This window comes from Mytilus trossulus, chromosome 6, assembly GCF_036588685.1.
Source record: "Mytilus trossulus isolate FHL-02 chromosome 6, PNRI_Mtr1.1.1.hap1, whole genome shotgun sequence".
Taxonomy (NCBI): domain Eukaryota; kingdom Metazoa; phylum Mollusca; class Bivalvia; order Mytilida; family Mytilidae; genus Mytilus; species Mytilus trossulus.
The window spans coordinates 1,295,462-1,323,032 of NC_086378.1; the positions used below are offsets into that span (position 1 = coordinate 1,295,462).

Below are 27,571 nucleotides of genomic sequence, written 5' to 3' on the forward strand. Positions count from 1 at the left end.
ATTGACGCTTTGAAAATTGCTAGAAACAAAGGTATACTGATGCCAATTAATTTTAAAAACGACGATTTAATACAAATAGAATTTGATTTACGAAAAAAGAATTGAAATACATTCAACTTTGATAAATTTTAATCTGCATGTCTGATCATGTCTATAATCAGAGACATATATACACATATATATATGTGTATATATGTCTCTGCTATAATCGAGTTCCCCTGAGTCGTGTAAACTTATTTGGCAGGAGACAATTTATGGAAACGTTGCATGAGCCAGGACAAAAAGTTGACTACTCATGAAAAAAAAAGAGAAATTAAGATATGTAACAAACATTTTTTTTATACAAAATGTACAACAAGAATGGAATATCTTTTAATTATATCGAAAAAATGTGGAAATTATATAAAAAAAAACTGTGTAGTAATGGACACTTGAGCTTTACATGTCTCTTGTGTTAGTTAAAAGCATGGAAGACATTTTATTATTGTGCCTATTTTGCGCGGTAGACACTAGTTGGTTTTTGTAACTATGTTGTTGTGTTTAAACTGTCAACGTATATTTGTTCCACCTTACAGAAGTTCCAGTGGAAACTTTGTTATAAACAATATATCATAATACCCGTACAGGTCTGATGGAACAAATATTCTATACTATATATATATTTATTCTGTTAGGAACATCTACCGTAATATTTATTCCTGTGGAAATAAAATTCCAGAATATTTTTTCCATTTGGAACTTATATAAGAGAGGAAACTCTCGTGACAAAAAAACTATTTTTCAGATTTGATAGAAAACAAAATAAGATATTTTTATGATTAAAAAAAAAATACACATGTAGGCCTAATTGTTCTGTTTTATCACAAAATATTTGCTCAAAATTCAATAAAACTTTGTGATACAAATTTTATGCAGTACACACTTGTGATTATTTGTAATGTCACACGTTTTATATATTGCCAACATTTGATAATTTTCTCAGATCAATAAACTGAACTGCCAGCTGTTTCTCATAGTTGAATCATATATGTAGTTGACAATATGGAGATATGTATATGGATTGGGATATTTTTGTTTTACATTCCTAAATTTTCTTCATCAACGCATTATCAAATACAAGAAACGAAAGGTAGGATTATCTTTTCTATTATCAAAACTTTTAAAAGTTCTAATACCATGTAAAGTTTAGATTTCGTGCGTAAATGCGCAACATATAAATCAAAACAAAAAAAGTTTTGTCAATATGTCATGGCAGCTGACAACCTATCGTTAATATTTTTTCTCCAAATAACTTTTTGTGTTCACTGTTTTGAGTGCAGTGGCGCATCCAGGGGTTCCGGGTTGGAACCCCTTTTGTGGACGATCATTGATTTGTATGGGGATATATAGTTGCACCCCCCCCCTTTTATCTTGGGTTTTGACCCTCCTTTTAAAAATTTCTGGATCCGCCCTTGAGTGAGTGTTGAGAAAGTTGACTACCCAATAGTATATGCAGTTTATTTTCGTACTATTAAAGTTTAAAGAATTTCTCAAACTTTATTCATCAACATCCACGCCATCCCTGTTAATGACAAAGGCCACTGGGAATATACGGCATTACATTGTATATTTATAATTTATTTTGATATGTGACAGACAGAGGCCAAAATGTAATGTGAAAACGTTTATACTAAAAGGAATTACAAAAAGACTTAGCTAGCAATCAATGATTAGTCTACGATAATTTCCAATGTAAGCAGTGTCTATGTATGACATGTACATATATAAGTTAATTTTGAACTGTCTGGCATGTAATTTCGAGCAGGCCTGTTTTCTAAGCCTCCAATGTTGCAAACTGAACATAATCCTCCCAAAGTAGACCTTTGAAATCAATTTTTCATATTTTTTTTTAGAAATGATAATTATTTTGAAGTTTGTCATTATTGATTTTAATATGACACCTGTTACTTAAAATCTGTAAATAAAACAAGAATAATGTTATCAGGAATATTATGTACAAATAGAAGTTATCTTTTTAAGCGGATATGTGAAACTTTATAACGTGTCTATACAGCTGTCGTGTCTCCACAGTTTATAGAATACGTACATGTATTATAAATAATTATACTTGATGACGAAAATGATCATATATCTCATGGTCCTGGCCACAGCTGTATATCCTGCTGTTATAATTAATGGACTTTATATGGCCCATTGTGCATGTTTGCATGTCAATAAAGGACCAAATTTTCTCACTTGACACCAAATGACGATGACAAGAATTTTCATAAAATCGCCAATATTAATTTTGTGGTGAATGAAAAACGGCCTTAAATGAATATTCGTAAACGTGGTTCCAAGCGATTACACGATAAAATCTAGTTTTATTATACTAGAGTAATGTAATTAATGTTCAGAATTTCATCAATATTATTATAAAATTATATGCAAATTGTGGAGTTTATATATTTTGTTTTCACAGCTAAAAAGAATCGTTTCATCCCCGGCAAAACTGGCAATATAATACAAAAATCTATATGGCAAACAATGATCAAAAATATTGGATCTGATTTTTATACAGAAACTGTATAGTACATAGATATAGGAAGATGTGGTGTGAGTGCCAATGAGACAACTCTCCATCCAAATAACAATTTAAAAATTAAACCATTATAGGTTAAAGTACGGCCTTCAACACGGAGCCTTGGCTCACACCGAACAACAAGCTATAAAGGGCCCCAAAATTACTAGTGTAAAACCATTCAAACGGGAAAACCAACGGTCTAATCTATATAAACAAAACGAGAAACGAGAAACACGTATATATTACATAAACAAACGACAACTACTGTACATCAGATTCCTGACTTAGGACAGGTGCAAACATTTGCAGCGGGATTAAACGTTTTAATGGGCCCAAACCTTCTCCCTTTTTCTGAAACAATAGCATAACATCACAACATATAAAAAAACATACGATAAAATATCAATTAGCAGACTTAACTCAATCAAAAAACGTATGATTACACAAAGAACGAATAAATTTGATCTGCGATATCTGAATACAAATGCACAGTTAATTAAATATTAGAGACAAACAGTCATGACCAAAAGGCTATCAAATAAATTCAAACACACTGAGAAATATTTAACCAATCAATGTTCACTTTAGAAAAAAACCGTTTTTTTATAATCTTGAAGTTTATACAAATGTTGTAAGAATAAGTGAAAAATTGAAGATATTACAAATAATCAAAGCTGGTATACAGCCAAGATCCATATAAATAAAAAATGACAAAAAAGCATTATAAACAGTATCAACAGGTCGAATTAACAAGAAAATACGATTTGAGAGTACTCGCAGTTACTGACAGCTAGTTAAAAGCCAAAACCAATTAATAGTAAAAAATCATGCATCAGAGACTAAAATCGACTAAAACACATCACAGGGATTTAGTATTTTAACGTCATTAATAGTCAAAGAAGACATGACTTGTGCAATGCCAAAAATAAATGTATCGACAGGTAGTAGTATAGTGAAGAGCGACTTCTATAGAAATAAAAGTTAACGTGGCTGTGTCCCCTATACATCTCGCCTCAAAAGATAATGAAATTTAGTTATGTTTTAATTTGCTAATGACAAAATCAATATTAGTGCCAATGTGAACTATATTCAGAGATCTAATTACAATATTGGTACGATAACCCTTACTTATAAGTTTGTTCAAAGGTTCGATGAGTTTACAAGGATCACATAGTGATTTCCTCGCTTTAAGTACAATATTACCATAAAATTTAGGATGAGAAATACCATTTTTAATAAGCTTTCTACAGGTATAGTACATGTATATCATTGGACAGAACACCAGTTCAGTTAATATGAATTTTGCTAAATACGAATACTCAAGTTTCTTATGCCCCTTAATGCTTTTTCATGCTTTCTGCATGTTTTGTTGTCATCACTTTGTTTTGTGTTGAGTTCTGTTTATAGAAGGGGGGGGGGGGGGGGGGGCGAAGGGGTCCTGATCCCGAAATCTCGGGCTTAAACACAGAAATCCCGAGGTCCCGAATTTAGAAAAGATTAAATCCCGACATCCCGAAATTTAAAAAAAAACGGATCCCGAAAGGGTTAATCCCGAAATCCCCAGCTTAATGACACCCGATCTCCGATCTTGACGTCCCGAAAAAGGTCCTGCCCCTCAGTATATAACAAGGCCGAAAAGGACAAGGTCATTATACGAGCCTTTATATTTAAATTACGGTGAGAAATTTAAGAATTTCCTTAAAACGATTTAATCAGAAGTGTTGATTTCCCCTCGGATGAAATGTAAAATGTAAAATGTAAACAAGTTTTAACCTCTTTTTATGTGAAAAAAGTAGGAAGTTTTGTGTAGAAGTAGACTTACTTTTTTCTCTACTTTTATCAATTAGATATAGTGTTATCAATAGCCATAAACGATGAAAGATAACCGAGAAGCTTATTTCTGTGCAGTAAAATTTTTCAGACAAAAATATATTTTCAACTTTAAATAATCTCGGAGAGGATAATCGAGACAAGGAACACGTCACACACTCAGTACAATCGGCCTATCAAAAGGTAAAATCACAAAATACTAGTCTCGAGGAAAAGTTCAAAACAGAAAATTCCTAATCAAATGACAAAAACAAAAGGTTAAACACATCAAACGAATGGATTACAATCAAACGTTTATCATTTTTCGAATTATAATTATACTGCTGCTTCAAATGTAATGACATATTTTGTGTTACTCTACTTTAATTGGATAATTATGGAAATATCCCATCCTATATACTAGTATACATCTTCATCTGGTTTGATTAATTGGAACTATGGACCTTTTCCACTACTACTAAGCCACGATGGAAGAGTTCAGCTAAGGACAAGTATAGATGAATGCACAACTAGATTGAATAAACAGCTGCGCATTGAGCGCATGATACGCCCGACGTCTTATGTGGAAGTTATATGCAATAATCATAAATAGTTTCTGAGAAAGTTTGAAGCAATAATCATATATAGTTTTTGAGACATGGCGGGAAACCCTCTACCCTGTTTTTTTTTTTTTACATAAAACTAAATATCACTAAAATAAAATTTTGAATCAAAACCAAAAAGTATACAGATTTTTAGATTAATATAACAAAGAAGTGTGTAAAGTTTTAAGCAATAATCATAAATTATTTTTGAGATACGGCGCGACATGTAAAAAAAAAAAACTCACCTGTTTAACAAAATACTCAATAACTCAAAAATAAAATTTTGAATCATCACCAAAAAGTATACAGATCTTTAGATCAATATAACAAAGAAGTGTGTAAAGTTTTAAGCAATAACCATAAATTGTTATAGAGATACGGCACAACATGTAAAAAAAGTATACAGATCTTTAGATTAATATAACAAAGAAGTGTGTAAAGTGTTAAGCAATAATCATAAATTATTTTTGAGATACGGCGCGACATGTAAAAAAAAAACCCTCCCCTGTTTAACAAAATACTCAATAACTCAAAAATAAAATTTTGAATCATCACCAAAAAGTATACAGATCTTTAGATCAATATAACAAAGAAGTGTGTAAAGTTTTAAGCAATAATCATAAATTGTTATAGAGATACGGCACAACATGTAAAAAAAACCCTCCCCCTTTTTTACAAAAATACTCAATCACTCATAAATGAAATTTTGAATCATCATCAAAAAGTATACAGATCTTAAGATTAATATAACAAAGACATGTGTAAAGTTTGTAGCAATAATCATAAATCAATTTTGAGATATGGCTCGACATGTAAAAAAAAACCCTCCCCCTTTTTTACAAAATACTCAATAACTCAAAAATGAAATTTTGAATCATCACCAAAAAGTATACAGATATTAAGATTAATATAACTAAGAAGTGTTTGAAGTTTTAAGCCATAATCAAGAATCGTTTTTGAGATACAGTGCGATTTGTTAAAAAACACACCCCTGTTTTAGTTACAAAGTGCCGCAAATCAAAAAGTATAAATATAATTTTCACCAAAAAGTATACAGACCATTTGATCATCATAAGAAACAACTATATTAAGTTTCATGAAATTTGGATAAGTCGTTCTCAAGTTACGGTGCGACATGTTTACGCCGGACAGACGGACGGACAGACAGACAGACGGACGGACGGACGAACGGACGGACACCGGACAAGTGTATACCGTAATATATATAAAAATATAAGACACAATAGTGGCGTCCTCACATACTTTGAACAAACTTGGTATCATTTCCATAATTTAAAAAAGGAGACACCAACTGAGCAAGCAAACATGTGTAGCAGTTTCTGTTTACCCTTCCGCAGGACACGAGGTATCACCCGGTCTTTGCGGGGTTTGTGTTGCTCATTGTCGAGCTGTGTATACTGTTGTTTGTCTTTTGACAGCTTTTCGGGTTATTTTACGATCGACATATGATTATACATATCCCGATGGTATCTTCGGTCGCGCTTCTAAAACCAAACATAAAAGGAAATGAAATCTTAAAATTGTGCAAGACGAAAACACTGCTCCCCATTAGAAGCTATGCTGCAAATATAAACATTCAAAATTTGAAACTCTAGTCGGGATCATATGATAAAAAAGTTTTAAATCATGTGAACAATAAGACAGATATCAATATTTGCTCGAGGGTCCAGAAAGCGTCTATGAAATAAGAGGTAGCTTGCACACGTCTGTAATCGTCAAGTTGGATGATGAATGATAAGGTTGAGAAATTAAGATGAAAAACATTATATAGAAATTTATCTGACCATATCGGGAAATATGTATTTAGTCGGATCTTAACACGTACTTGTGATTTGGTTAAACCGGTTTTCTATAAATATACGAAAAAAATGTCGAAATGTTCAGGACTTAAGGTGGTATGGGAGTCTAAAATAAAAATGATAGAATTTGTTCATACTTTGTCAAAATGTAGTATCTATTGATACATGATCAAAAATATTATAAAAATGATAGGTCACCGTGCATTTTCTCAAGCTACAGGTTGTGACAAAATGACAAATTTTGTATGGATTATACAGGAAAAAACACCATTTTGTGAATAAAAACTAAACAAAATGATAGAATTGTAAAATAAATTAGGAAAAGATTGCTTTCAGACAATGCTTTGAGAATATCAAAAAAAAAAAGATAGGGTCACCGTACGTTTTTTCCGGCTAAAAGACAAAATAGGAAAATTTCATGTAGAGTCCTTCAGAAAATTCACTGTTATAGAGTTACCTCCCCTTAAAATGCCAATTTGAAAAATATTCAAAAACAACCAAAATTAATCTACATTTGTAAAAATATTTATATTTCTAAGTTATATTCTTATAAATTGGTTCTTTTAAATGAAAATTCACATTAAATTCTGCATTCCTGCATCAAATTTTGCTAACTATTTAGAAAATATGGACCTTAGATTCTCTGTTTTTTACAATCCAAGATGGCGAAAGACACCCATACCACCTTAATTAAATTTGTATTTCAGTAGGATGGTGCAAGCATACGATTTTTATTGCGTCTTACACTTTGAGAAGCGAATAATCTTTTACTACTTTATTCAAATATTGTGTAAAAACGTTAATTTTCAGCTTTGAAAGTCAAGTGACTCGATCATTTTCCTGAGGAAGTTTTAAAAAATTGCAAAGAAATATGTTTACAGTGGGTTAGCTTTCATTAGTCTTCACTATCTATAAATTAACAACTTTTGGTTATATTTATAATTTAGAATCATCATTGAAGGTGGAGCACGATTGCGCAGTTAATTAATTCTATTAATGTGCCATTTGTATGCAAGAGTGTCATTCCGTTGTATTATGTGCCAATTCGAAAAAGTTATGCGAGTATTCTCTCCCCTTAACAGGTTCATTATTTTATAAATAAGTTTACGTTTCTGATATAATTTTGAATAATTACAAAATGTATACATTCAATATATTTCAGTTTTTGTTATTGGTGTATCAAAAACATTGATGTACGAATAGAATTTCATTAATTTGAAACGTTTAAAATGATTACATACCAATATAAAGAACCGTTCATCATTTTTGAAAATGACTATGAACGAAAATTAGTATTGATTATCTCCTCTTGAAGATAAATTGATTGGCAAATGAACTTGCGATATCTAATGGTAATCACAGAAACGGACCGGCGAGCAATTAATAATTGTAGCTTATCCAACCTTAAAATAATTTACCACTATTAACGAATGTTACTTTATACAAATATAAGGACTAACGGTTAGCTAAATTTACCAATTTTGTTAGATATTATGATTTTTTATTGCAATAGATTAATATGCTACATTATAAGGTTGCTTATTAAATCACAAGTATCTAAGACTAATCGGAATTCGATATTTTTCACATGTGAATGGGATTAAACAAAGTCGTAAATTTATCACGTATTACACGCTATATATAAGTGTATTTTTAGCAAACAGATATATGTGAGGGTAAACATGGCGTCTTGAAGTCAACTTCCAAAAAACCAAAATAATTATATTAAATAATAATGGACATTTGATAACAGATGACTTCCATATAGGGGAGGAAAAAATAGACTGCGGAAAGCAATATAAATACTTGGGTCTTATAATTCAAAATACTGGTAAATTTACTGAGGCTAGAAAACAACTTTACCAAAAAAAGTCTTAAAGCCTGTTTTAAGCTCTCTAGGGACTTGAAATCCTCTAGTCCTAGTATTGGTACTTTTCTTTGTTTATTTGATCATTGTATTAAACCTATTATTTTATATGGTTGTGAGAACTGGAACACTATTAATATAACCCCTAAGAGAAAATCATCATCTCTCTTTGATATATTTAAGGATTGTGAGTCTGAAAAACTTCACCATAAATTTTGTAAATATATCCTTGGTGTTACTAAATTGTGCACTTATATAGGAGTTCTTACAGAACTAGAAAGATATCCTCTTTACAAAGACATGTTAAAACAAGTCTTCATGTATTAGCACAGACTTGAGAATTCCCCATCAAACCTACTGAATAATGCATATAAGGAGTATATGCATTTTCATAGCTTAAACAAAGGTAATAATTCCTGGCACACTAATATACTCTTTTATGGGGAAAAGTTAAACTTTAATTTGGCTTATTGTAAAACCCTAAGTAAATATAAATTTAAAAAATCACTTAAACAATGTCTCCGAATATAAACAGTTTTCTTGAGACTTGGAAAGTTTTGTCTATTATCATTTATTTGTTTGTAATGCATATGCCTATAAGGGCCCTTTGATTAGGAAATAAACATATTTGATTTGATTTTTACAAAAAGGGCAAGGAACTGAATGTCTAAACCCACAAAGGGTGACTGGGGATAGAAATATGAGCAATTTAGTTGCTCCTGTGACCAGCAGAATAAAACCCTTGTCAATGTGGGGCGTATATTTGTTGTGTGGGATGTACAAGTATGCTGAAAAATCCGGTCTGAACGGTGACGTTATATCGGATGCCTCGTTTAAGGTAACACGATACCGAATGGCATATCTCCCGATTTCCAAAATTTTTGGCACACGTGTTCTTTTTATCGAGTTACATCGGAATATGTAACAAAAAATGAGGGTCACCATTTTTGTTTTCTTGCTATTTTCATAAGAAAACGTTAATTCTGGCGTGTATTTTACCTAGTTATATAGGGGAAATGCCCTTTTTTCGGCTTTCCTTTTTAGATTTTCCAATGAACGGCTATGTTCTAATATACGGAGAAAAACAAAAAACTAACATACTATCCAGAATTGCATACTGAATCCATACACGTATAGAAACTCATAGGTTACCATCCTTGTTTTTGAGATAAATTGCTTCAAAGTTGATTGATACCCTTAGAAATGGACAGAAAACGTGTGACGTTGTTGAACGCAGAAGGTAACGTTAAGGTATTACTATTCAGAGACATAGAAAAAAAGTATGTGTCTGGATCTGAATGGTGTTTATTTTATTTTCATTTCCGCTGTCGGGTTTCGTAAATTTTCTAGTAATGCAATATGCATTTTGCTGATATAATTTATTTCGTCCTGCACCTGGAAATTTCACTCACATGAATAGCATTATTATTCTCGTCTGATTTTTACACCAAACGATCTTGAACTGGTTGGTTCCACGTGAATCTTATATACGGTATTATTTCATATCGGTTGAGAATAAGATTCCCTTATTGGATAAAAAGGGGTCACATGACATTCATTAATCTTCAGTAATAAATTCTATCGGTCATTAACAGAACAATATGGACCAGAAAACCGGTCGTTAATTAACTTTTACATGATATGGACCGGTGGGGAGTGGTTTACGTCTGATATTGACCGTTTGGGCGTGGTTTCCGTTTGATAATGACTGTTGGGGCGTGGTTTCTCTGTTAATGACCGGTGGGGCGCGGTTTCTCTGTTTAGAAAGATGTACCTTTTATAAAACATGTTCCTGTTTTTAATATTACATCATTTAAGTTGTTGGATTGTTTATTACATTTTTTCGTTAATGGTAAAATTAAAGAGAACTTAATTAAGAATCTAAATACTGAAAAGTTGCACTAAAATGAATGGCAGTATTACTACGTCTGGTCTTCACTCTTTGCTATAGAAATCGTACAACTTTAGGCGTTTTGAATTTATGAGAATTTTCAAAAACATGGTTTCTCAATGAAATAAACATAATAGTTCTTGAAAAACTGGTCATTATCGTGATACATGGACTGCCCGTAGGACAGTGGTATTGACTGCGACAGCAATAATGACCTCGCCTTCGGCTCAGTCATTATCACTATCTAAGTCAATACCACTGTCCTGTGGGCAGTCCATGTATCACGATAATGACCAGTTTTTCAAGAACTATTATATAAATAGTGCATGCATATATCCCCGGAGTTTGGTACACACGTTAAGTATACGTAAATTTTTAAAATAAGATTATTCAAATAATATCTTTATTCTAAAATTTCATTAAAATCATGAAAAATTCCTTCATATTTTTGTAAAGTTCATGTGAAAATAACATGAATTTTTTACTACTGAGTTTTTAACTCCATCATTTAAGACAATGGTGGTGTCGGTCCTTCATCCATGCAGAAATAGAGTACTTTAAAAATTTGATTTTAGAATTTAGAATTAGAATTGCTCGGTTTTTTATAATTATTTAACGTTCAGTGGCGAATAGTTCATGCATGTTCGGAACGATACAATACAAGTTTGGAAACAGTTGTTAAAAAAAGGACACATTTGATTCATCAGTCATAAAAGGTTTAACATTCTGTTAGTTGTGAATATTATGAGGGAAAATAATGATCCTGATAAAATACACATTTTAAAAAACAAAACTCAAAGAAAAATTCAAAATTTAAAAGTCACTTATCAAATGACGAATACATATAAAAAAGAATGATATACAGTCGTCATTTTCTTGACTTGCTACATACATTAGTTTAGTGTATTCTGGGTGTTGTAAATGTATGAGTTGGTTGCTCAGCAAGTCGGACAAACCTTGCAAACTGTATGCAAAATTTCACAAAGTTCAACCGTGTCATTTGTTGAAAATTATTTACGAAACAAATCTTGCATTCTTTATAAATAAAACAAACTGCAAAGACGAAATATAAAAGTTCCAGCTTGAAATTCCACATGTAGGAGATGTAAGTCGGAGTCTGTGTGCCTTTCATATTTTATCAAAACGCCTTATTCAGCAACCTGTCAAAATGGTTCAACATTATGATCAGTATGTCAGAATATCCAGTTTTAAAAGTACATATAGTTATTACAAAACAACAAAAGGTAGATTGCTTCTCGACATTTCAATGACATAAAAATGTAAACAAACAAGATTTTTTTCACAAATTCGACTAGAAAACCTTCTTTAATACGAATAAGGGCATTCTCTTTGAATTAATCAAATGGTTCTTATAGTTATGTTGTATAAACATAATATGAAACTTGGTAAATAAAGAACTATTTACACAAAAATGGATTTTTTGGATCGTGAAAGATCATGTACCGTATTTTTGAAGATCGTGAAAAGGATCGTGAAAGATCTGATGCTACGAAGACGTTCAAATTTTTCTTCAATTATATCATAGTTAATATTTTTTATTGGTATTAAGAAAAGCTATATAGGTCAACATCCTCAATAGGTTTAAGCTTTTCAACGTATAAATATTTTCAGAAAATGAATTGTAAAATAGTTGGATGATTGTAGGATGAAGCTTTTTATTGTCATGTGAAGTTCTCACTTATCACGAGTTATAGGATATCCACATTTGGTGTATTGGATCCTATAAACTACATGTCCGTCAGACAGGATTCACCTGACCCCGAATTTGCCTTATTTCATGGATGAAGATTCATTTTTGTGGTCAAGTCCGTATCGCGGATTCGTTAAGCTTTATGATAAGTGTCCGTTGTTATGATTGTGAGGTGTACATTTTCAGCTTCTGCAAGGTTTCAACTGACATTGAACCCATTGTCATGCATCATTCGGCAATGTTATGTTGTCTAGCCTTTGGATATATACATGTATGCTATAGCGCCATGGCATTTCGTGTATGGTGTACATGTCTCTTTGCATGTTTCATAAATGACCATAATGACGTCAATTGTATTTGATATATTGAATGATAGAAAGATGTCTATGTCTGGCTGTCGGTCAGGGTTCATTTACTTTTGAACTTATGTTTCGAATTAATTGGCCTGCATAACTTTTATATTTGTCAGTTTCTACGGCACTGTAAAGATCGGAACACATTTATTTCGTCTATGGGATATTTGTAGAGATCTGTATGGCATGGTTCATTTGACCTTGTACTCTTTTTTTTAACCATTGACAATCATAATTTAAAAAAAAAGTGGTATGATTGCCAAAGAGACAGTTATTCACAAGAGACCAAAGTGACACAGACATTAACAACTATAGGTCACCATACGGCCTTCAACAATGAGCAAAGCCCATACCGCATAGTCAGCTATAACAGGCCCCTATAGTGACAATGTAAAACAATTAAAACGAGAAAACTAACGGCCTTATTTGAATAAAAAGAAAATGAACGAATACCAAATATGTAATACATAAACAAACAACAACCACTGAATTACAGGCTCCTGACTTTGGACAGGCACATACATTAATAATGTGGCGGGATTAGACACGTTATTGGGATCCCAACCCTCCCCCAAATCTGGGACAGTGGTATAACTGTACAACATAAGAACGAACTATAAAAATCAATTGAAAAGGCTTAATTCATCAGATGGACAAAAATACATTAAGCGCATTAAGCACATTTGACACTTCTAGTAAAACCCTTGATATTATAGACGTTCCATAACATTAACTATCATAAGTAAAGCAGACGAGACATTACAGCATTTGCGATTTTGTATTCTATAGTCTGTAGTATATAGTTATATCAATCCACATCTGCGTTGTATAAACACAACTTAAGAAAGTACTGTTGCACAAAATGTTGCTTTTTTGCTGTAATTTTTTGTTTGATGGATATCATTTTGGCTTAAACGTTGCATATCCATACTATTGGCTATTAGTAAATAGTGTCAGTCTGCATGAATTGCACTTGACCGATTCTCAGAGCTGAATCTTTCAAACTTATCTAGGGATGTTTTAGTTGTTGTTTTTTAACTCTCAAGGTAAAGCGATGAATAAAAAAAAAGCTTTAATGTTCATCCTTATCAAAATAGTTACAGGCTTCAACCACTTTCAGGTTTATCAAATGGTAAAATAAATACTGATTTCTGATTACTAGTAATAAGTCTGGTCACGCATTATCTTTCACGATCAAAATAATGCGTTGCCTGATCTTTCACGATCAAGTTTGATGGATATTCAACAAATTCAAGGTTTTCATATACAAATTAATGCTTTTAAGAGGAGAACATACCTTAATTTTACTGTACTATCAGATACACTAAAGATTACATTTCAAATATATCACGATGAACTGAAACATGACCGTTATAGTAACAAAAAGCGTTTTATTTGTAATTAATTGCATATACATGAATTGCGCCTTTTGTGTTTTTTCATAAAGTACTTCATATTTTCTCTATCTTATTTCACAGTTATGTTGGGGAAATTAAACCATTTTGACAGACATATTTTTTTATTCGGAATTGTTCCGCGTTTTGAAAATTAAGCAATATTTTTGAAGATTCTGACCTAGAATTCCCATTAAATGTCTTTCACGATCCGTTACCAGAGATTTCACGATCGTCGCTCAATACTTGACCGCCGTTAGATATTCTTTCACGCTCATTTCTCTCGATAAACCGAATGACACCCGTGGTATAGCTATCTTCCAAATGAAATACATTGTACATGTGATCTTTACTTTTTGAAAGACAAATACCAAAGTTAAATATAGAATTGATAGAAAATGAATAATGTCAGGGATAAAAACAAAATGCGACAGTAGCATCAAGCTCAAATAATAAAGTAGGTATAGGAAGATGCGGTATAAGTGCCAATGAAACAACTCACCATCTTAGTAACACATAAAAAAGTAAACCATTATAGGTCAAAGCACGGTCTTCAACACAGAGTTTTGGCGCACACCGAACAGCAAGCTATAAAGGCCCCCAAAAATACTAGTGTAAAACCATTAAAACGGAAAAACCAACGAATCACCAAGGCAAAATTTATGAAAAAACATATACATTACTGCGTAAAAGGAATCCAAATGAACATGATATTAAAAAAAAAGAAGATTAAAACAGAAAAAGACAGCAACTGTGACACGTATAACACACATTAGACAGCAACTGTGACACGTATAACACACATTAGACAGCAACTGTGACACGTATAACACACAATAGACAAAACACCCACATCAATATTATGCAATTATTCCCACTGATGATTTTCTAATCATAATACATTTGTCTACATATAAAAGAAATCTATTAAGAACATAAGTTTCCGAACAGATCATTTTAACGAAGGCCCATTTGTGGCTTTCTCCAATGTTGGCTATTTTAAAATATGTGCGATTAAAATATGTGCGATGAAAATAAATTAGATAGCTATAATAACTGAATAATGCGTCCCTGCATAAACAGTAAAATCACAAAAATACTGAACTCAGAGAAAAATCAAAATAAAATTGCTGTGTGCCGTATCCCACATAAAACTGCTGTGTGCCGTATCCCACATAAAACTGCTGTGTGCCATATCCCACATAAAACTGCTGTGTGCCGTATCCCACATAAAATTGCTGTGTGCCGTATCCCACATAAAATTGCTGTGTGCCGTATCCCACATAAAATTGCTGTGTGCCGTATCCCACATAAAATTTCTGTGTGCCGTATCCCACATAAAATTGCTGTGTGCCGTATCCCACATAAAATTGCTGTGTGCCGTATCCCACATAAAATTGCTGTGTGCCGTATCCTACATAGAATGTATTTCAGTTATCATATATAATTGTCAATTTAATTTATATCATTTGGCATACTTTCAGAAGCTTTCTATCTTTGTGATCATGTAGATATTATATTTATATTTTTAGTACCTCGACACTCTTGCCAATTACACCTTTTATTACAATTTCAGTACCTTGTCATGATCGCCATGTACATATTATATTTCAATAGTAGTACCCAGGTCATTTGAATATCATATTTATATTTTTCGATACCTTGCCACTCTTGCCATATATATCTGGCATTATAATTGCACGACCATGCGACATTTGTCATGTACATCTTAAATCATTTGTTCACTATTATGTTACCCTTGCAATGTATTATATAATACATCTATCATTATATTTTCAATAACTTGTCATGTCATAATATCATATTATGAATCTTATGTACATATTATATAATGAAATTAGTACCTTGCCCTATTAGGCATACTATATGATAAGGTCCTTGTCGTGTAAATATTATATTATAATTTCAGTAAATTACAATTTACATATTATATTATAATTTCAGTAACTTGCAATTTACATATTATATTATAATTTCAGTTCTTTAATTGCCATATAAATATATTTGATATTATAATTGCAGGCCCTTGCTACCCTTCCGTGTACACATTATATTATAATTTCGGGTGCCTTGCTATGTACAATTTATAATGTCTGGTTTTTTTTTGTTCACACATCTTTGTCAATATAATGGAATTTGATGCGAGTGTCATACAAGTGAGAGGTTAAGCCAACAATAAAACCAGGTTAAATCCAAAATTTTCTACATAAGAACATCTCTGTACCAAGTCAGGAATATGACAGTTGTTATCCATTCGTTTGATGTGTTTGAGCTTTCGATATTTCCATTTCATTAGGGACTTTGATTTTGCTTGGAGTTCAATATTTTTGTGTTTTTCTTTTCTATTTAAGTACCTTGCCATGTACATATTATATCATAATTTACGTACCTTGCCATGTGCAAATTATATCATAATTTACGTACCTAGCATTGTACATATTATATCATAATTTACGTACATTTCCATGTACATATTATATCAACCCACCATTTTCCCTTTAAAATGTCCTGTACCAAGTCAGGAATATGGCCATTTTTATATTATAGTTCGTTTCTGTGTGTGTTACATTTTAACGTTGCGTCGTTTGTTTTCTCTTATTTTTGAGTGTAAATGCACATTGCGATAAGACGTGTCACGGTACTTGTCTATCCCAAATTCATGTATTTGGTTTTTGATGTTATATTTGTTATTCACGTGGGATTTTGTCTGATGCTCAGTCCGTTTCTGTGTGTGTTACATTTAAGTGTTATGTCGTTGTTCTCCTCTTAAATTTCATGCGTTTCCCTCGGTTTTAGTTTGTTACCCCGATTTTGTTTTTTGTCCATGGATTTATGAGTTTTGAACAGCGGTATACTACTGTTGCCTTTATTTATATCACAATTTACTTATGTACACGAATCGCGCGTCTGGCGAACTAAATTGGTACCTTTGATAACTATTTACGTACCTTGCCATGTACATATTATATCATAATTTACGTACCTAGCATCATAATTTAATTACCGTGCCATGTACATATTATATCATAATTTAAATACTTTGCCATGTACATATTATATAATAATTTACGTACCTTGCCATGTAAATATTATATCATAATTTACGTACCTAGCCAGGTACATTTTATATCATTATTTACGTACCTTGCCATGTACATGAACCATTATTATTTCAGTACCATGCCACCCTTGCCATGTACATTTATCTTATGGAGACAGTCCATCCGACATTACAGTGATGTGGGCTACGGAGCAGAATTGTAATTCTACGTTAAGTTATGGAACTGATCCATGGAATTATCACAATACTATTGATGCTGAAATGACACATTTTGATCATCCAACATCGAATGGTTTGACATGTATTTACAGAGTACCTCTAAAGGTAAGGCACAACTATTTTGTCGGTGCAGACATATAAAAGAGTCAATAAAAAGTAGAATATGATACCGTATACCATCTGTTGTTTAGAAGATGGACGTAACATACGAAATAGCACATTTTGATATCTTTTTAAGTAAGAAATGACTCAGTATTTGATGGCATACGATTAGAATTGAACCGTACCATGAGCTCACAAAATACCACTATACATATAAGAGCATCGATAGGGGCCAGATGCATTGGTAGGTAAGCATTTTCTGCTACATAAGTAGCATCTGTTCTGTTCCTAAGGCACTTGTTGTGATGGATCGCATTTGATGATGTCACGATCAATAAATGAAGTAAAGGATTGTAACTACGACAGTTTGAACATATATGTGGGCATCTGTTTCATTGATATAATGTCGGTTTGTTTTGTTCAAACATCGTTGTTTGACCCTTTATTTTGACATTTGATTATGTACTTTCATTTTTGAATTTTCAGTTCAGTATTTTTTGTGATTTTACTTTTTTCATAATAATAAAGCAACTTATGATGGCATCCGTCAATAACACAACCAAAAACACAAAAGGCAACTGTTATCAAGCTCCTGACTTGGACCAAGCGCAATATCCTGAGCATGAGTTTAAACTAGTTTTGGATTACTAAACTACCTATTGAAATCTCGAGCAAAAGAACCACTTAAAAATTCAGGAAAGGTACATCATCCTATAATACTTCTGTGATAAACTTACTTACAAACGACAAAACACAGACACAAACATAACAATACATTATGATTAGTTGAATTAATGAGGAACATTTGAAAAAGGCAAACTATGCCATTATGACATAAAACTACTTTCATTGCTCAGTTAACCCGATCTTTACAGAGAACGTATATGCCATTTAATATGTTGATGTTTTACTTTGCTGATTGCCATTTGATATCCGTTTCAGAATCTTCAACCAAATACAACATATTTCTACAGACCAACAAGTGGTGGAATCAGTAGCGGACCACATTTCTTCAAGACACCAGAACAGGCAACGGTAAGGATATACTAATAAGAAATAACGTTTTCCAGAGCAATAAAATCATCGTGGTAAACATCTAAATTTTGTAGTTTTGGAATGTTATACATAAGATTTGTATATTGTGATGCATTATATTTTCTTTACATGAGATTTACACCAAACAACTAATACATTCAAGACAATTAGAAAACAATTCCTAGGATACTGCCATTTAACTTTTGGACTAGTTTAAATTTCGGTCTATTTCGGAAATTTATTCTTACATACTTTTGATTTTTTAACCTTGTATGCTAACATTGCCCGGCTATGGAAATTGTAAAATTATTTGTATGCACATTGAACGACAAATTTATGTGACGTATACAATTTTCTGACGTCAGACACTCAAATCAATGAATGTGTTCGTAGAAAGTAGATGTTTTTGTGTTCTGTTAAATTCTTCCTTTTAAAATTGTTATACGATGATGACTGATGTACCCATATTTTGACTATTTTATTTATTGTGTCTGTTTATTTAACGCATCAATGTAAATATAACGGAATTTAATGAGACTGTCATTAAAGTGAGAGGGTTTGCGCTATAGAACCAGGTTTAATCCACCATTTTTTACATTTGAAAATGCCTGTACCAAGTCAGGAATATGACAGTTCTTGTCCATTCGTTTTTGATGCATTATGTTTTTTTATTTTTCTATGTGATTATGGACTTTCAGAATTGATTTTCCTCTAAGTTCAGTATTTTTGTGATTTTACTTTTTACAAAATCTTCATTTTCTTGAATTTGATGCGACGGTCATACAAGTGAGGGTTTAGCTAACTAGATCATCAGGTTTAATCCACCATGTTCTGTTTAAAAAAATGCTTGTATCAAGTCAAGAGTATGACAGTTGTTATCCATTCGTTTGGTGTGTTTGAGCTTTTGATTTTCACATTTCATTAGCAATCTTGGAGCTCATTAATTTTGTGATTTTACTTTTTTCAAATTACATAGCGAGTTATAAAGCTACATTTGCTAAAACATTATTATCTAAAACATTATTATAATATAGATTTGTTTTTAGTTGATACATTCTATTCTTAGTTCAAAAAATCATAAAAATAAAGTTTGAAAATCCTTCGAACAGAATTGTGTATTTGCACAATAATGGCTATTTTCAGTGTTTTATTTTTTTCAGTGTTCTATTTTGGGCACTTAACTTCCCATATGTAAATGTATATGTTTAAACATCTTTGCATGCAGGGAACACATATGACAGTTTTATTATGAAATTCACTAACTCTAGATTCTCTCTTATTTTTCATGTTTTTTTTCTAAATCAGAACATAACCCCAGAGTTTCTGATCTGTGGGAATCATGGTGGCGGTGAAGAAGATAGCATACCATACATAGATACAGAAGTTTTATCGGGACAGTACGATGCAGTCCTACATGTGGGGAATTTCGCACCAGACCAAAAAGTAAGGCTGTTTTGTTGATTAACGTTCCAGTGAATGTTTGAATGGAAGTCTATCAATAAATGAGTAAAGATTATCACAAACTTTTATAGTCCCAAATACATGATATTTTAAAGCATGAATTTACAAAAACTTTTAAATAAAAGATCAAGATGCAATATTTATTTTAATTTTCAGTTAAAAACATGTTTGTGCAAAAACGAAATCAATTTTAAGTAAGCATGTATTTGATTTATCAATAAATGCATCGACATAATAAAAGCGCAATTGCTTTTTTCTAGAACAAAACAGACGAAAATACAACGATGTGTTATCCACGTGTAAGTTATTTATATACATATTATATTTCTGTATACACATTATAAGATGTAGTATGATTACCAATGCGACTCTAGAGTTCAAACGACGAAGATATAAGAAATTTAATTAAAGAGGTTCAGAAGATATCAGAGGGACATTCGAACTCGTAGCTCGAAATCAAACAGCTAACACCATGTCTAAAAAAGAAACAAACAACCAGACAAATTATAGTACACAAGTGTGGCAAGACACAATATAGAAAACTAAAGACTAAGGAACACGAACTCCACCAAAAACTTGGGCGGATTTCAGGTGCTCATACCGCATTCACAAATAAGGAAAACCCATACCGTATAGTCAGCTACTAGTATAGTCAGTATTGTATTATCCTGAGACTTTGACAGTTTAATGTAAGTTAAAATAAGGACATTACTTTAGGCTGTCTTAAAGAGAATAACCAAGTCAATAAGAATCAACCAAATGGGAAAAAATGTTTTATAATAACAGCATGCATTACTTGTGGTTTTATTTGTCAGTATCGAAGCAAAACAACTGGACACTTGTCTTATTCTTATCCTTTCCAAATGTAAATCAGCTTTGCCTATACTTAAAATGTGCATCAGTGTTATTCTCATTCCCAAAAGTACTTTGTTGTTGTAATTGCAACACGCCACTGAATATTAAAAAAAATACTGATTTATATTTTAATCCTTTGTATAGTCTGGAGATTTTTACATGTCTATGATGTCCAACATGGCTGCACGAATTCCACATATGGCAACTCCTGGAAACCATGGTATGTTAAAATACGATAGTTCAACACGTTTATATTAGTTCTTAAGAATAAAACATCTCATTATGTTTAGCTTTAGGATGATATGCTGATTATTAAATTGAATCAACGTTTTTGTTGATGTGTATTACCGTTTTCAGGATATTATTGCATACAACTTTCAAAATCTGCATTACGAATCGACAAATTCAAACTATTAAAGAATGTTCTAATACTCCGTGTTTAATCAAACATCTTTGATTCCCTGTACCAGAATTTTCACAAGCTCTGAAATAAAGCTCATGAATTGTAACCTGATAATTTAGTGTTATCTGAAAATTCCTAATATTAGCATAAAAGTAAAAAGTAAAATGACAAAAATACTGAACTCCGAGGAAGAATTAAAGCGGAAAGTACCTAATCAAATGGCAAAATCAAAAGCTCAACCACACCAAACGAATGGATTACAACTATTGAACTCCTGACACTAATTTAATGTCTTTTCTTTCACAGTAACAGGAGATTTATTTAGCCAATACAGACATTGGTTTTCTATGCCTGGAACATCGTGGCCAATACCCCTTGACAGAATGTGGTACAGTTTTGATATTGGACCAGTTCATTTTATCAGGTAAATACGAGGACGAATTTAAATTCTCTCCGCCCTACTCGTCCGAATTGAAAGTATCTTATCTCTAAATTCAATAGGCTATAAGCAAGACAAACACATATATGGGATTAGTTGCTCGCAGTAACATATTATTTTCTTTTGCGATACAATATTATATTTTACTTTATTGTACAGATTTTTTCGGTTCAAACAACATATAAATACATGACATATAATATTGTTCCTTATTTCTTTTTTCTCCAACGCCTGTGCGTACAATAAACATGGCAGCAACTGTAAATATACCAATGTGACCAACTTCAATTCGACGCAACTGAGAGCACATTCGATACTAATACCTTTTAATGCCAAACTTTATATAGTAATATTAAACCCCATCCGTAGAAACGATCAAAACTTCCCTCGTGCCCTATGCACCTAACATCAAACCTTATAAAAATACATACGGTTGCAGAACTAGTTATATTGGGTTCGTGTTGCTTATTCTGTAGTCTTCTATGTTGTGTCTATATAAAAAAGGAAGATGTGGTATGATTGCCAATGAGACAACTATCCACAAAAAATCAAAATGACACAACATTAACAACTATAGGTCACCGTACGGCCTTCAACAACGAGCATACCCCATACCGCATAGTCAGCTATAAAAGGCCCCGATAAAACAATCCAAACGAGAAAACTAACGGCCTTATTTATGTAAAAAAATGGACGAAAAACAAATATGTTACACATAAACAAACGACTTGTTTATGTTGTGTCATGTGTACTATTTTTGGCTGTCTGTCCTTTCTCATTTTTAGCCATGGCGTTGTCAGTTAATTTTCGATTTATGAGTTTGACTGTCCCTCTGGTATCTTTCGTCACTCTTTTATACTAGTTCCAATCTATAAATAATTACTGCAAATAGCAAACGGGAAAACCCCAATTTCAAACGAAAACAGATATATTTCTGTGCATATGCGTGAATCAATAGATTTAAAATCATTTCATTTGCGGGAAATATGACCAACACAAGCGAGATTATAATTACAACTATTCATTCCTTATATAAATTCCTATGCAAATGGGAGTTAAACCTAAAAATACGTATCCATTGCAAAGGAACATTGCTTTTTATTTTTGTATTCACATAGAGACACTTTATAAATCGTACAAAGTGGGATAATTAAAAGAAGCAGTTTGGAATGTAATGCAGACACATTGTCATATATCGATTTTGAAAAAAGCTACTAGTAATTGACAACAGTGATACCTATGTTTTTCATACTTTGTTACGAACTACATCTATTCCAATTACAAAACAACTGAATAAGGAATGAACTAATTTTTATTGAGTGTGATTGTTAATATTCCAGCAGGCAATTGTTTTCATTTTTCACAGTTCTGTTGAAGGAACAACACTTAGATTCTCTTTCCTCTTGAGTATCAAATTATTTGACTTCCCTAACCTTTTACACTAGTACTGTGGATTCATTTATTTTTGTGGGTACCAATTTTCGTGGATTGTGGAAAACTTGCATATTCATGGATATTTAAATTCGTTGTTTGAGAAAAGTTTGCATACATTCCTATTGAAATTTTGTATTTCGTTGAACATTTAAATTCGTGGTTCCCCTGTTCCCACGAAATCCACGAAAATTGGTATCCAACGAATATTAATGAATCCACAGTATTCCCAATTCTTAAGTAACTTTAAGACATATTTTAATAATTAGCTCACCATCGTTTCTTTAAAAATATAAAACAGCATAAACACACATATCCCTATTTAGAAATGAAGAAATCAAACTTTGTAAATATAAACACTCAAAATCAAACAAATAAATATCTGAAAAAAATGCCTTGTTTTGACTATTGTTAAATATCTGTTGCTTTACAAGACATCTAGTTCTGAAAACCTTATACTCCATTATACTATACCCTTTTTCATTTCATAGCTATTCGACAGAAGTATATTTCTTAGATAACGAACTATACATACAGGCACAAAATAACTGGTTGATGCAAGATCTAACGACAATAAACTTGAACCGTTCAGCTCATCCTTGGATTGTAGCTTTTGGACACAGACCTATGTATTGTTCTAGTGGTGAGGACTGTGCGACATCAGATTCTAAAGTTCGAAAGGGGTATGTATGACCTATTGAATATAATATCTTGGTAAACGTTTTGCTTGCATGTTTATTGGCGTGAAATTTCTCACTGTCGAATTCAAAACTGCATTTTATAAATTATAACATATTAACATGATGCCATGCTTACATATATTTTCGCTTTTTTAAAAACCTTAATGGTCATTACATATAAAAAAAAGAAAATGTGGTGTGATTGCCAATGAGACAACTCTTCACAAGCGACCAAATGACACAGAAATTAACATCTATAGGTCTCCATATGGACTTCAGCAATAAGCAAAGCCCATACCGCATTTTCAGCTATAAAAAAACCCGAAATGACAAATATTTAACAATTTAAACAAGAAAACTAACGGGCTAATTTGCGTACAAAAATGAACGAAAAACAAATAAGTAGCACAGTAACTAACGACAATCACTGAAATACATGCATATTTATTTCATTAAATGGGCGCTACCAATCTTGCACAACAATGTTCTCTTGACACTCGAGATGTGATGAGATGCACATCTTCGTAAAACTTTTAAACATAAAAATGTATTAGCCTCATGAGAACAAATGACATTAGATTTCTAGATCACGTTGATTTTGTTTAATAGCTTTGAATATCTTATTAGTCATATACACAGAATACATTTTCATTTTTATATAGATTAGAGAATCTATTTTTTACTTATGGTGTTGATGTCATTATACAAGCACATGGACATTCTTATGAAAGATTGTTCCCATTATACCAAGGACAAGTTTTAAGTAATGACTATACCAACCCTAAGGGACCAGTTCAACTGATTACCGGAACATCAAATGATCAAGTAAATGTAAAGAGTGAGACAACTCAACGTAAGTATACCAATCAGTAGGAATCAATAGTACAAATTACGAATCATAAAAGGAAAGAAACGAACAACTCATTTTATTTGTACTGTAGTCCTATCATGTAATGTTATCATCTATTTGTTGTATTAACATTGCCATAAAAGCTCGATGCTTGGCTAGCCATAATTTCTTCTTTGAACCCTCCATTTTTTCTTAAAATATCTTGCACCAAGTCAGGAAAATGGCAGTTATTATCTTATAGTTCGTTTCTGTGTGTGTTGCATTGTCTTTTGTTTTTGTTCACTTCAGTGTTTCTGTTGTTTCGCTGTTTTCCTCTTGAAATTGATGTGATTCCATCGGTTTTAGTTTGTAACCCGGATTTTTGTTCCCTTATCGATTCATAACTTTCGAACAGCGTTATACATTAATGGTAACTTTTTTTTTAGTATTTCACATTGTACTTGTTTGGCTTGACAACTATTTCGTTCTGATTATAGTTATCAAAGATACCTGAGGCTTATAATTGCTTACGCCAGACGTGAGTTTCGTCTACATAAGACTCATCAGTGACGCTCAGATAAAATTTGTTAGAAAGCCAATCAAGGACAAAGATGAAGAGCAGTGACTAATAAGTTGTTGAAAAATTAATCAACTTTATAAGGCTTATAATTTGGTTTGCGAGATACACGATTTTTCTGTAAAAGATAATGCATGTATCAAGTTAGGAATGTTATCCATTCGTTGTTATACATTCGTTTGATGAGTTTACGCTCTTGATTTTGCAATTTGGTTAGGGAATTTCCGTTTAGAATATTCAACGGAGTTCGATATTTTTTGTTATTTTGTTTTTTTTTCTACACAAGACAAAAGAGTTGGAAACCTAGTTTCTGAATAGTTGCTTAATTTATCAGCAGAACATTTAATTCTAAGAGTTGTAAAAACTTATCAAAGGTTTATAATTTGTTACGGCTGACTCGCGATTTGTCTACACAAATAAATAGTCTGACAGCTAATCACTCACTATTAGACAATCAAATGACAATGGCACGTTAATGTAAAGCTCGTATAAAAAAAACTGGGAGTGAAGAATGGAAACATACTTTGAAAGGGTTAAAAATAAATCAGTACCATATTTGACATTCAGCATGCGTAAAATTGCTAAATCAGCATCTGTTTCAAACATAACTAATCAAACTTTCACGTCAGAATCTTATGGTACTTTCTATCGACAGTTAAAAAATAAAAGAATATCTTTTACATTGGTAAAGATTAATAATATAAAATTTAGAATATATTTTTTTAACAGCATGGTCTGCCCTACGTATTGGAGGAGAGGGATTGAACAGTTTTAGTAGAATGAAAGTGTACAACACCACACATCTATTGTGGGAACAAATATCTCCAAAAGACAAAAAAGTCTTAGACACTATCTGGATTACTCAGGAGCGCCATGGCCCATTCATAGCTCCTCCTAAACCTAAAGAACCAATAAGCAAACCTAAAGTAAACATTGAAGGTGATACGCCTGTAAGTAACAAGGGTGAAAGTGAAAAAATCCCGAGTAAAGCTACGGACACTGCCTCTGCAACGGGAAATGAGAACACATCGGGGAAACCGTCGTCTTCAGTCGTTGAATTCTTTGATCAGACATCGAATAAAGTGTTAGTTGGTGTTGGTGTCGGAATTATCTCATTAGCACTTATAATAAGTGTTGTCGTATTGATAAAAAAGAAGCAAAGAATAAGAAGTTATAGACGATGGGACGCTACTGTCGATTATGGACGGAAATTCTATTCAGCGTATTCACAAGTTGGAAAAGACGAGAAAGATGGGAGTGATTTTGAAGTAGACTCAACAGAAGGCAATCCTTCATCAAAACTTTTAGCAGATAAATAATGATATAAGGCGTAGACATTATTAAAATAATATACATTCTAAGAACTGCTCAAAAGGAGAGATGTGTTTGAACCTCAAACATGATTATCAAGAGGAGGTTGTGATGTCATGAAATATCACAAAGAGATCCTGCTAGTTCTTTAACAGGGGAACTTATCGAGAATTATATATAAATCATTTGTATCATCAATTAAGACATTTTCATTATTTTCATCATATTTTTTTCACAATATTTGTTTAGAAACATAAAATAATAAACAACTAGTAAAAATGACAATTCAATAGAAAACATACTGGTATAATTATCATAGTAGACATAGTATGCTATTTTACTAATAATATATAAAACTACGGATTATTAAAATTTTAACCATAAATCATATGAAGTCAATAATGTTAGAAAAAATACTATAAGAATCTGCATTTATTTTTTGTTATAATAAAAATGAAAAATGAATGAAAAAAAATGCTTTTGAGGATTTTATCAGAATGTTATTGGGGTATAGAAAAGTAGAAAAGGAGACTGTTTAAAGTACGGAATAATAAAACACAGTAAACCGTTTTATTACATTGGTTGCAATGTATTACATTGATTTCCCAGTTACATAAAAACTGATGAAAGAAATTCCTTTCTAAAAAATCCAAACACATTAATTTGTTTTGTATTTTGTTCGGATATATAGTATCCTTTGTATTATTTGAATTTTAGTTTCTTGTGTACAATTTGGAAATTAGTATGGCGTTCATTATCACTGAACTAGTATATATTTGTTTGGGGGCAAGATGAAGGACGCCTCCGGGTGCGGGAATTTCTCGCTACATCAAAAATCGGCTGGTGACCTCACTGTATTAGTATATATTTGTTTAGGGGCTAGCTGAAGGACGCCTCCGGGTGCGGGAATTTCTCGCTACATTGAAGACCTATTGGTGACCTTCTGCTGTTGTTTTTTTTTTATGGTCGGGTTGTTGTCAGTTTGACACATTCCCCATTTCCATTCTCAATTTTATTTGTATACAGTAAAGGTATAATTGTTATTAAATCCTTTATACTGTAATAACTTGTGTCGCTTATTTGTATCCGTACAAAAGTGATCTAATTGATATTATATCCTATTTTAAGTTTATC

At 32.1% G+C, this 27,571-nt stretch overlaps 1 protein-coding gene across 1 annotated transcript; it reads left to right on the forward strand.

Annotated features, from left to right (window-relative positions):
* Positions 1–959: 959 nt before the first annotated feature.
* Positions 960–26,680, forward strand: LOC134720560 (acid phosphatase type 7-like). The gene is made up of 10 exons (XM_063582884.1): positions 960–1,129; positions 17,211–17,419; positions 18,359–18,451; positions 19,757–19,894; positions 20,173–20,211; positions 20,912–20,987; positions 21,477–21,594; positions 23,532–23,723; positions 24,383–24,573; positions 25,856–26,680. The coding sequence occupies exons 1-10, from the start codon at positions 1,042–1,044 to the stop codon at positions 26,443–26,445; spliced, it is 1,734 nt and encodes a 577-aa protein (XP_063438954.1). The 5' UTR covers positions 960–1,041; the 3' UTR covers positions 26,446–26,680.
* The last annotated feature ends 891 nt before the right edge of the window (positions 26,681–27,571 follow it).

What these genes read in the sequence shown, in the direction of transcription:
- LOC134720560 (XM_063582884.1), top strand. Translation starts at nt 1,042, where the DNA reads ATGGAGATATGTATATGGATTGGGATATTTTTGTTTTACATTCCTAAA. An exon ending in TTTACAGAGTACCTCTAAAG is followed by an intron (nt 17,420 to 18,358) that starts GTAAGGCACAAC and finishes TATCCGTTTCAG; the next exon opens with AATCTTCAACCAAATACAAC. An exon ending in AAAGAGTGAGACAACTCAAC is followed by an intron (nt 24,574 to 25,855) that starts GTAAGTATACCA and finishes TTTTTTTAACAG; the next exon opens with CATGGTCTGCCCTACGTATT.